The sequence below is a fragment of the Alosa sapidissima genome, chromosome 5 (assembly GCF_018492685.1).
Source record: "Alosa sapidissima isolate fAloSap1 chromosome 5, fAloSap1.pri, whole genome shotgun sequence".
Lineage (NCBI taxonomy): Eukaryota > Metazoa > Chordata > Actinopteri > Clupeiformes > Clupeidae > Alosa > Alosa sapidissima.
This window is the reverse complement of record NC_055961.1, coordinates 15,936,812-15,949,101: the sequence shown is the minus strand read 5'-3', so window position 1 is coordinate 15,949,101 and position 12,290 is coordinate 15,936,812. Positions and strand designations below refer to the sequence as shown.

The window sequence follows — 12,290 nt, the reverse complement described above, 5'->3', positions numbered from 1 at the left end:
CAAACGTGTAAATAACTGAATCCATTTCAAAATAAAAGCCAAACTCATGCAATGACCACATTCAACCAAATAGCAAAATAACACCAATATGAATAGCATCAAAGCACCCATAGACCGTTGGTTGGTTGATTATTTTTTTTATTCAGAGAAATCGAATGATTGCAAAAGTTAAAAGCATGACAAATGTGAAGAAATTAGAAAACCTCTGAAATGAAATCTGCTCAGTGCAACCCCAAATCTCCAAACACAATAAATACACCAATCCCAATCACAATGTCACTTGTGAGGGGACGTGAAGAAAATAATTACAACAAACAAACAAACAAAACAAAAAACAGCAGTGTAACTGCCAGTGCTTAGTCCTGATGTTCATGATCTTGTCCTGGTATGAGCCAGCGGACACTGTCTGTTCGCAAGATGGCATACACTGTAAAGCCAATTATAAACAGGATAGAGAAGACAAGGAGCCAATCTATGCTCTTCACAGGCACACTTGGAAGAGGACCGATAGTATCCTCCTCTGTCACAATCTGATCTGAAATGGCTTCAAAACCTGCAAGAAAAGAGATGACATCAACATAAGTTACTGACAGACTAACATTTGTTTAGACAAACTGCTGTTAGACAATGGTTTTGAAATGTAATGTTTTTATACACTAACCTGTTTGATTGACTATGAATGATGTCAGTGTTTCAAGGGTTCTGTCTGTGTGATTAAACCTGGCCATTGGTTTCACTCCTTGAAACAACAGTATGTTGGGGACTGCAACTGTACCAAATCGCGTGGAAAGACTGAAAAAGATCAAGAGCACAAGTAAGCTAAATGTCTACATTTACACTAAATACAATTTGTTGGTATAATATTTAATCACTGTTTAATAAATTTGACATTTAAGGTAGAGCCTACAATTCTGGCAAGAGGTTGATGATACTGCATCTCAGTGCTCAGTGTAATGTTTACAGTGTACATAGAATGCTTTATGACAGTGACATAAAGCATGACCAACTGCAGAAAGGCTAGGCAATCAAGGACATGGGTAGATAGATGGAGGAGAAATCAAAAATAATAAATAAAAAGTTCAGAGTTCGGATGGCCTGGGGATAAAAACTTTTACTGAGTCTCTCAGTTCTGGCTTTGTGACTACATAGGCGTCTTCTTGATTTCAGCGGTAGGAATAATCCATTGTTAGGATGAGAAGAGTCCTTCAGAATCTTTTGGGCTCTTAGGAGTAGGCCTACTCTTCTGGAATAGATATCTTGTAGAGCAGGGAGTGGAGTTCTTATAGTACGTTCAGCTGAGCGCACTACTCTGCAGAGTACTACAATCTCTAACTGTGGAGTTCCCATACTAGGTGATGATGCTACCAGTTAGAACACTTTCAACCGCTGAAGTGTAGAAGGCCTTCATGATGGATGTAGAAACTTTGAATTTCCTTAGCTGACGAAGGAAGTAGAGTCATTGTCTGGACTTCTTCAGAACATATTGAGTGTTAACAGTCCATGTTAAGTCTTCAGTAATGTGGACACCAAGGTATTTAAAACTTGTGACTATCTACAGGTTGCCCGCTGATCATTAGTGGGGTGTAACTGTAGTTCTGCTGCTGCCTTCTGTAATCCACTACCATTTCCTTGGTTTTATTGACATTCAGTGTCAAGCTGTTAGATTGACACCACTGTGCCACCTCATCAACCTGATCCAAGTAGAGCTGTTCAATCCAAGTAGTTACTTTACATTGTTGAGCACCAGTGCTGATGGTTAATGTGTCAGATGTCAGACCCCCGACTCTAACCACTTGTGAACTGTTGGTGAGAAAGTCAAAATCCAGTGACACAGGGTGGTGTTCAGTTCTAAGGCCTTCATCTTTGTGACCAAGGTGAGAGGTACTATCGTGTTGAATGCTGAGCTAAAGTCAATGAACAGCATCCTCACATAATTCCCATTCCCCTCCTCCAGGTGAGTTAAGGTGGTGTGCATGAGTAATTTAATGCATTCTAAGTTAACTTTGTTATTTGGTTAACAATTAGTATTCTTCTCACTGATGAGAACATCACACCGAGTTCAAAAATGTAGTTAAATTCCAATCTCCCTTCTGTGCTCCTGAAATCTTTTTTTGATTGGGTGGAATGTTAATGTGTGCTGTGAATTTAAAAAAAAAAAGCCTTTATTATCTACTTCAACAGTGTCTTGTTCACCTGCAAAAATGCAGATATCTGCTTAATTATAAAGACAGCCATATACTGTTTGGACTGACCTGCCATGCTGAGAGGCATCCAGAGCCAAGAAGTGCATTGTGGGAAACACACGGGGTACTGCATTGAAGTGTGGGGCAAGGCTGGCAGAGAACTGGCACCAAGTAGTGAAAAACAGAACCAGGGAGCATTCTGTGCCATTGACGTTAAGAAAATCCATCAAGTCCTGCGGAAACACAAACAACAGCATGCATTTCAACAGACTTTCTAGGCAAGTCAGTCATTCTTTGTATTCATGTAAACATGGAATAATGAAATGTAGGCTACGGTAGCATTTATAATAGGCCCACCTGTGATGCATTGAGAACCTGAACTGTGAAATTGTCCATTCCGGTGATATTTCTTTTATCGCAGTTCACTTTATACGTTTTTGCTGTTTCTGTGGCGTTTTCTTCGCTAGCCAAACTATCGGTGTGGATCATTTCTAAAGTTAGGCGTTCCTCGTTCTCTTTGACGTCCAACTCGTCTGCCTCCTCTGGAGTCTCACTGACACATGTCTCCTCATCACAAGGAGCCGTGAACCCGGTGATGGGATCTGCAGAGTTTGGGATGAGTGACTTGATTCCAGCTGAACTGGGTGGTACCTCAATTCCCATCACTGCATCTGCTATTTCAGCGGTTTTGTACTGCTGTTTAGTAACAACCTGTGTTTCCTCCATCGTATATTCGAGAGTCTGCTCTGCGTCCATGTAATCATCTGACACCTTGAACTCAGGGACCTCATCTTTATCTGAGAAAAGAAGGCATAATGTTTAACCTTCGTGACTGCAGAGGAAGTACAACTATTCAGGCAAATTCTGGCACATACAAACATATTTATATTCATTGCGACATGCTGTTAACATCTGTTTAGTTAGCAGCTACCCTAACATAAGGTTAGCTAGCTATTCTACCTATCATCTCACTTAACCTACCTGGGCTTGCTGTAAATGAAATAACAAAAAGGGAAAACGATAAAATGCATAAAAATTCCAACGTAATCACTGCACATCCCATGGTAGTTATTTTAAAACGTGACAAGATGGTAAAAGCATGTTTAATAGCAATATTTTACATGCATCGAGGAAAAGTTAGCATAACGTCTCTAGAGAAACAGACGCAGTGAACGCAGACCCTGTGAAGAATCTTTTCCGGTTCAAAGTTCATCAGCGATATCCAATAAGAATAGCAGAACATTTCATCCCTGCCTTGCTTTTTGTGCACACAGCCGTAAGCCTCCAATTTACAAGATCTGAACGTTTAAAGCAACATTTAAGTCATATTTAGTTTTATAGTAGTTATATAGCTAGTCCAAATGCAAACATAATGACAATGCCACAAAAAAATTTCTGACCCCGTTTTGCCCCTCCTCTGGGGGGCGCTTTCTCACCTTGGCCAGGATAATGACTGCACACATATATCTACTAATAATGATCAAATTTGTTATTGAGGATGCTGAGTCCATTTATGACAGTTTCATTGTGATCAGAAGTTGTTATGTCTCATTTTTTGGTAGTGGTTTAGGCTTTTCTATGGTATTTTATCATATTTTTTGGTCAAATTGATTATATATACACTCTAAGTTATGTGCACTCAAGAAATTAATACACAGTATAAACGTAAAGAGTAATTTATATTATAATAATAATAATAATAATAACTTTGTTAGATATAGCGGCTTTAGAAAGAGTTAGAGACTAAAGGCCTCAGTGAGCAGATATGTGTTTAGATGTGTTTTTTTTGTGTGTTTTTTAACAATCTGGTGAACAATCTGATATTTTCCTTTAAAAATAGCTAATAAAGCAATCAATCATTTAACATCTTTGAAATAAAATTAATACAAAATGTACTGTAGCTCTACTGCAATGGCAGTGTACATTAACTAAGTACTGAACTAATTGATGAACTAATTGATAAATGAACTAATTATTAATGTAAAGTTGCATAAACATGAACAGGAAATAAACACCTTAGAAATACACTTCTACATAAATCGATCATTCATCAGCATCATCCTCATTTGTAGTATGCTTGGTCGCATTTTCACAGTCACCAGCAAAGCATTTGCAAAAAGGAGTACAGGGAATTCCATGTCTGTGACAAGTGCACCTGAGTGTTTTGCACTGGGTTTTGTACACACATTTTGTCAACTCTAACACAGCTCTAGGGGCAGGGAGTGTAAGACATGTCACAGGAACATAAACTCCTTCTTGGAAAGTCCAACCATTTTCTTCAATCTGAGGAAGAACTGGACAGTTTGAAATGTAGGATTTATCACGCATGGCAATGTAATTGGCACGAAGGATATGAGGCAACAAGGCAGCTCGTGACGGAGGTAGCATTTCTCCCTCCAAGTTCCTGGTCCGAAATAGCTCCCACCTCAGTTTTGGTAGAGTTGTGTGACCAGTTGACCTATAGACACTGCAGACAAACTGCTCTAGACCTCTGACTTGTTGGGGAAGTTCACCATTGATGAGATTAGATGGCAAACCAAGCTTCTTAAAGCAACTGATGACAGGATCATCATCATCATCAAGTTTCATGTAGGCATCAACCCATTTACCACCCCAGTCAGCACTAGAGAAATTGTAAGGCCGATAAGGCCTTGACATTTTTGATGTCCTATAATCTGCACTCTTTCTACCACATCAATTTCTCTATATTTTGTGCCCTTACCAGTAAGAAACTTGAGATGAGTGTGAGGTCCAAGGTGCTTACCAGCAACAACATCAAGCAGAAGGATTAGGACATCAGTATCTGGTGACCAAACTCTAACTTCACTCCAGCCAGTCTCAGCTGAACACACCATTGCTTGATGAGCAATAAGTGTATCTGCCTCTTCAAAAGTTCCTTCAAAAGAGACATTGTGAGTTTCATCTCCAGATGAATTTCAAACTCCCTTGATGTTGCTGCTCTCTTCTTGCGTGTTTTGTCCTTTAAAGACTGGTCCAAGTAATAATAATTTTGTCTTCTTGTATCTTCTGTCTGTATCTTAGCAATGTGATTCTCAGCTTTGTGTCATTAGACAGAATTAATATAAATCACATATATCTTGTGTTGAAATAGTTATCTTTGACAAAAATTGGCAAGCAGCAATGAGGGGGCCAAATAAAGTTGTGACTGCTGATGATTTAGTTTCTCTTTAAGGAAAATCCAAAATGGCCAATTGTTTATAATGAGTGGGGAAAATTTGCAATGATCATCATGAAGAGTATGACTAGCCATTGGAATTTTTTTGCTAACCCTACGTCATCATGATATATTGTAACCCCTAAACGCAGGTTCGCTAATTATAGTGCCCCCAGTGGCCAAATTACACCAAATTTGTTGTGTACCCTTGGGAGGGGGTCAGTTGTTAAGTTTCGTTAACATACATCAAAGTGTTCCCAAAATATGAGCTCACTTACTGTTTGGCGACTTTGCCCCATTGGATTTGCCATAACAACTTCTGATCACAATGAAACTGTCTTAAATGGACTCAGCATCCTCAATAACCCCTAAATTGACACCAAGATTGTGAAAATGTGATCATTATTAGTAGATGTCGTGGGTGGTCAGTATCCTGGCCAAGGTGACAAAACGCCCCCAGAGGGGGGGGGGGGGGGGGGGACAAAACGGGGTCAGAAAATTTGCACCCCGTCATTTTTCAACAGTAGGACCCCAAATAAAGCAAATAAAACAAAAATATCAATTTTAGCAAAAAAATCCTACGGAAATACAATTCGTACCCCACTATGAGGACTGAGCCTTTTTTTTGTGATCAACTGTTTATTGAGTTATATAAATGGGGGCGGGGGACGGGGGACAATACGATTACATGAAATAATAAAATGATACATGATACATAAAATCATACACCTAATTGTGTTAAAAAGAAGAGATTAAAAATGTAAAATGACAAAAACTGATATTTACAGAGAAAGAGAAAAGAAAGAGCACTCAACAGCAACATGTATTTTATACAATGACGCAACTCATCACACAAGAGGTATGAGATCTTTGACCCTGCAAATTAATGCCTCACATTTTTGTAGGGTGGATACCTTGGCCTTGTTTACGCGAGCAGTATGATATTCTAAATTGACAATATCATCTACATAACTTAGCCAGAAACGTTTGAATGGTATATGAGGGTTGATCCATAATTGTAAAACTAGGACTGAGCCTTTAACCAATATTCATTGAGTCTAGTTTTGAACGAATGGTCAGTTGTCCTGAATAAACAATAGACCTGCTGTTCCACATAGACAGCAAATATAGGCTAGGGCAGACCATGTAAATATAATTGCCTTCCAGTTAATCATATTTTTTATTGATACAAAACAAACAGAACAGACATATACTTTATGTATGGGACCTATTTTATTTAACATCGGCTCAATGCTTATCAAAGAGATCCACAAATAATTCGTAAATTCCAATTGTTTCAGTTTTACTGATCCAAGTGATGCCATTTTACGTGAATTGTAATGAAAATATATGAAAAGGACCCATCAGCCAGATTTATTTAAGATTTATTACACAACTTCTCAAACACTTGTCTAACATGCACATATGCTAAGGTCAAACAAGAAAATGTTGCTCCCACATTACATTATTGTGATGAGCTGTTTCAGTGCAACACAGCTCTTTTTGAAAAAAATAAACTAAACTTCATTTTATAATGCAAATGTAAGTAATTTCCTTTGTGAAGGGCCACTTTATAGGCCTATATCACTCAATAACATTTGCTTTGTTCATTGATTAATTGATTCAATGAAACACAATCAATCACCATGGACAAATGGCTAAATAACAATTTTGGTTGATTTATGCCAGTGACAGATATAAGGTTTATAATATGACCCTAAAAGTGAAAACAAAGATAAGGTAAAAAATAATCACTTTTCAATTCAAGCGAAATGTGTATAATGTAAATAATAATCAAAACCGGAATAATACACATCATCAAACAAACACACTGTAAGATGTGAGTGAAAGACAAATCAAAACACGCAATATCATAGAACCAACATCACACCAACATCTTTGTAAGCCAGAACACTCTGAGTGTATATACATACTGTTAAACAGTGACACATAAAGGCATTAAAAGAGTGACAGTATAAATCATAGAAAATATAAGTCATACATTTACATACTTGTTGTATGCTTGATTGATGTTTTTGCCCAAATGACACTAAATCAATGGAATGAAAGTAATTTTGTTGAGATTTATCTGTATGGTCATCATTGACAATATTGTTGACAAACATAATGTTAAACAAAACACATCTTTTAGCGTGTATCTGTTCATCTTGTTGAGGTAAGTAAGCTCTTGTCCACAAAGAGCTGACACATAATGCATTAAAATTATTTTTTTGTTTTGTAGCAAGCTCATCTCTGGAGGCAGATACATTGAGTTCTTTGGTAAAGGGTGGATACATTAGCATACTCAAAACAGTCGTGATGTCTACATTGGTAGGATTTGTGAGAAACTAAGGTATTACACTCTAAATTGGGAACCAATGGCTAGACAGCAATACAGTAAGCCCTAAGAATGAAAACAATATATGACCAGATTAAATAAACTGTTAATAGGCCCTCAACCTTCACACTTTCAAAGACAATGAAGACACAACGTGAAAAAAGAGGGTAAAATCTCATCATGCAGAAATCAAGGTGCCATATACAACTGCATTTGGTAAGCTACTACGGAACATTACTACAGTCCTGTTTCTCCTACAGAGTCATTGTGTCATACATGACATATCAGACTTTTCTCAAAATAACATTATGTTCCATAATAGCAGTTTCCAAATACTCATAGTATCACAACATAATAAAATAATGGAGCAAAATGATGGACAAGTCAAAACGACTAGTTTACTAAGATATCTTGTTATTTAGAGATCTCGTGAATTTCAATATACAAGCGGAATGAGAAATAATCCTATAGCTGTATCAAGCTGTCCATTACATACATTCTCAGAATAATTGAGACAGAGGCCAAATGACCAAAATAAGGACTGTGAAATAGACCATCAACAACTGTTCAAACAAAAACGTTCTGGTGAGATAATAAAATAATAAAAGAAATTGCCTGCTTTACAATATATTGTTTTGATGTGAATAGGCCTCTGATGCTTTATGCATTTGGTTTTTTAAGATGGAAAATCTTCAACGACACATCAAACTCATGTGCAACAAAATAAGCAACAAATGTATTGAATTTTCAATGAATGTTCCAAAGTCAAAGCAAAGTACTTAAAGATAATGTTTAAATTTACACCACAATCATTATCAATGTATCATCATTAAACACATGTCCAAGCAGTCAAGTAAATTTTGGTGCCAGATATATAACATCTATTTCTTAATACAGACCTATAACACACAGTTAATCACTCTCAAAACCTGTGTTTATGTTAAGAAACATGAATGTGAAGAAAGCTTGGACGAAATGACATACTTGAAGTGGAAAAAGGTCGGTCTGTTTAGGCTGCCAAAGAAATCGAAAAAGCAATCCAATGTTTATCATCCAAACACTAGGCCATACCTTACCAAATACACTCTCTGTGGAGTCCCAACAGACCACAGATCATACAGAATGTCTCTTGACATGGTGATAGACCATAATTATAATCAAATCCACTTGTTTGTCAAATGTCAAAATCTTTTGTCAGATGTTCAGTCCTGGCTCAGACAAAAACAATTTCAGCTAAGGAGTATGGAAGGGAGGGGTGGGATTTGATTGGCTGTTGAACTTGAACTTCGAAAGCCTTTTACTACTGTAGAATCATGGACTGCACCGGTAAAGAGTAAGATCAATCCACACACATTCTCACATTCTGGTACCTCAGGGGGTGACCATTACCACATTCTGAAATTGTACATTCACGTTTTTACTACTTCATGATAAGACTAGGTTTGAATGTCATCTAATAGGCCCTTATTGGCCAACAGCATGGACAAAAGAATGTGTCAGCTGGGCTGCCAAACTAGGAGTTGGAATATTTTTTTGAAGAGTTGTCAGGGAAAATCTCAGTCAAACAAACTTTTAAAAAGCTTTTTAAGCTTTTGTTTGTGCCGTATGAGTAGACCTACAACACTAATATTTTGCAGATTTTGAGGTGGTGCCATGCAGTCTACCTGACCAATATGCCATCTCAAAACATAATTCTTTCAAGGATGCTGCCACCAAATTCATCTCATGCTGCTCATTGGAGTATTTTGTTGAGATTTCTTTCAAAACACACATCTAAGAATAAACTACTTAGAACTTGAAACTTGTTTTAGGTGTTTAAACAAATTAGGCGTTTTTCAAATATGAGCTCTTTTACAGAGGTCAGTAAAATTGGCTCCAACATAAATCTGGCTACATTACACTCCAGAGCAGAAGTGTCCATTTATCTCAACAGCAGAGTGCACCTCATGGTGAGGCAAAAAGAGGGCAAATTCATGCCAACGCAACCAAACAAGTAGCATTTCAAAAATTAAACACTTCAATATCCAGAAAAATAGTATGATACCAACAATGATTTTGTTTCACACACAATGTAGGGTTCCATAGTTATTTACATGACACAGAGTCCTGACAAAAGTATAAACACACATCCATACTTGACAACAAAACATGCTTTTTTTCACAAGCACCAGATAAAAATATGTATACATGTGTATTTTTGTTTACTCGTTAGTTTCTTTCTCTTTGGCCACTGATTCACACACACCTCTCTTGTGCATGGCACTGTATGGGAATGCGGCGCTGCTGCAGGTTCCATAGCCCAGTTTGGTGAGGCGAGAGAGGTTCTTGATGCTTCCCGGCGGGCGGCCTGGGCTCACTTTGTAACCAGCAGCTCTGGTCGTGCCTATGGGCCTCCCGGGACTCGTTTTGAAGCCTGCCGCTTTTGTGGTGCCCAGTGGCCTTCCGGTGCTGGTTCTGTACCCGGCGGCCTTGGTAGTTCCGGCCGGGCGGCCCCTTTTGCCCGACCTGCCTGGAGTCTTTTTTTTCTTTGAGTCCTCCGGCTTTTGGTCATTGTTCTTGATCCCCATTGCTGGAGGGTGGGCATCACCATGGTGGTCCTGTCGCTGACAGGTCATTGGCTTGAGTGTGTTCTGACAGGAGGACAGTGGGGACAGAGACATCTGTCCAGGCAGAGGGATGGAGGGGTAGAATTTGCTGGCCTGCGTGGAGCACAGGTCGAAGTGAGAGGCGAGGTGGCGGCTGTCTTCAGCTAAGCATGACGGCCTACTACTCATGCAGTAGTCACTGCTGGTGTTGGGGACTCGGCGCATCATCTTTAACTGAAACAAAAATAATAATAATAATAATAATAATAACACGGGCTATGGTATGCTGTGGGTGGTTTCACAATCAGAATAAGAGCTTTGTTTTAAGACCTAGAAATTACACTTTATTTAAATATCATTATGTTTTTGTTTTTATGTCAGTCATTGTGATTTTCAAAATGTCTACATTTTTTTAGGGGGCTCCCAGCTAAAGAAGTTCAACCAGGTCAGCTTTATTTCTAAACTTATGTTTGACGTAAATTTGGCCCATATTTTAAATATCCACCATTTTGGTATTATACAACATTATAGAATGTCCCACTGTGGTTAACTTTTATGCCTTGCCCACTTTTGTTCTGTGATGTGTTGAAGTCGTGTAGCTTCAAAATGAAATGTCAATTTGAGGATAAAAATGCCTGACAAATGTCTTGTGTCAACAAATGATATTTTGCACTTTCCCCAATTCATTAATAACTAATTATCCAACATAATGAAATATTTTGACTAGGCTCAGAATATGGATTTGTGGAAAATGTCAAGCGCTTACCCTGACCAAGAGACTTATTTAAAGATTGCTTTGTCTTACACCTCATTTAATCCATTTTAACATCTTAAATATGCCTATATTTGATCTAGAAATTTCCATTTAAATGTCGAATAGGCTAATATATATAATTTTCTTTTTTTTAAATGTTGTCTAAACAGTGACTTCAGGTGATGGCAATATGACTGGGGTCACATAGGCCATTGTCTTCATTGGAACACCTTGTAGAGCTAGGCTTTGAACCGCTATTAGTGCGAAATATAGACGATAAAGATACAGATTTGCAGGCTAACTTCAACTAAATGATGCCAATTTAGAGTTTGTTGGCAGTTTTCTTCAATCACACCGTGAACATATAACTATAGCCAACATAATTGCAGTTTAAATACTGTAGGCCTAAGTCTGTTCCAATTCCCTGTATTTGAAAGGAAGAATCAACATGGGGGCAATGCAACCGCTGGGTCGGGCACTCAGCTAACCCACCAGGTCTGCAGAAAAACTGGTAATGGAAGTAGAGAACATGCAACAAAGTAGCCTAAGCCTCCGTTACATTTACGCCGTCTTCAGAACTTGTCGGATGCTACGACTGTGCAATGCCATTTATTACAGAGGACGTAATCATACTGCCAAATAGGCTATGAAGCATACTAGCTGTGTACATAGTGTCCTGTGGAGGCTTAGCGAAATAATGCAGCGACACAGAGATAACCATGAACATGGTCTTCACTGTTACATTGCCAAAGTGTGATACACTTGGAAGTAGATTTAAATGAATATATGACCGTGGTTTAACTGTTGTTGATTTTAAAACAAGAAGCCCATTATGTGTTAGAGTGAAAAGGTTTCCAAAGGCTATGCTTAAAAACTCAATATCAAAACAACAAAGTTGACACAATCCTACAACCCTATACTTAAGCATTAAGACAATAGTTGAAAATGGATAGACAACATTTCCGGAGAAAATGTAACAAATTTACTGTACCTCGATTGTCTCAGTATCATGGGATGTAAAGGGTTAAAGGCGAGCGCGATAGATCTTCCATCCTCCAAATACTACAAATTCATTTCCCCGGCAATAGTGCAACAACGAACCTACAGGTTTTGTTGCAGAATACGCTGCTAAAATACTGGAAATTAATCTAGTTTGACGCTTTGTTTCCTCGTTCGACACAGGTTTGGGAGAGAATGGAAGCTACCTCCATTAAAAATTAATAATCCAGGGAATGGCCGAGCATGCGCATTCTTC

At 38.2% G+C, this 12,290-nt stretch overlaps 2 protein-coding genes across 2 annotated transcripts; both read right to left on the bottom strand.

Moving 5' to 3' along the window:
• Positions 1-121: 121 nt before the first annotated feature.
• txndc15 (thioredoxin domain containing 15) lies at positions 122-3,391 on the bottom strand. Its single transcript, XM_042093615.1, has 5 exons — positions 3,165-3,391; positions 2,541-2,980; positions 2,253-2,416; positions 662-792; positions 122-553 (listed from the first exon to the last, which is right to left on the bottom strand). The coding sequence occupies exons 1-5, from the start codon at positions 3,244-3,246 to the stop codon at positions 357-359; spliced, it is 1,014 nt and encodes a 337-aa protein (XP_041949549.1). The 5' UTR covers positions 3,247-3,391; the 3' UTR covers positions 122-356.
• Positions 3,392-6,727: 3,336 nt separating this feature from the next.
• Positions 6,728-12,247, bottom strand: LOC121709902 (UPF0461 protein C5orf24-like). The gene is made up of 2 exons (XM_042093627.1): positions 12,027-12,247; positions 6,728-10,515 (listed from the first exon to the last, which is right to left on the bottom strand). Exon 2 carries the CDS (start codon positions 10,507-10,509, stop codon positions 9,898-9,900), a length of 612 nt encoding a protein of 203 aa, XP_041949561.1. The 5' UTR covers positions 10,510-10,515; positions 12,027-12,247; the 3' UTR covers positions 6,728-9,897.
• Positions 12,248-12,290: the final 43 nt, after the last annotated feature.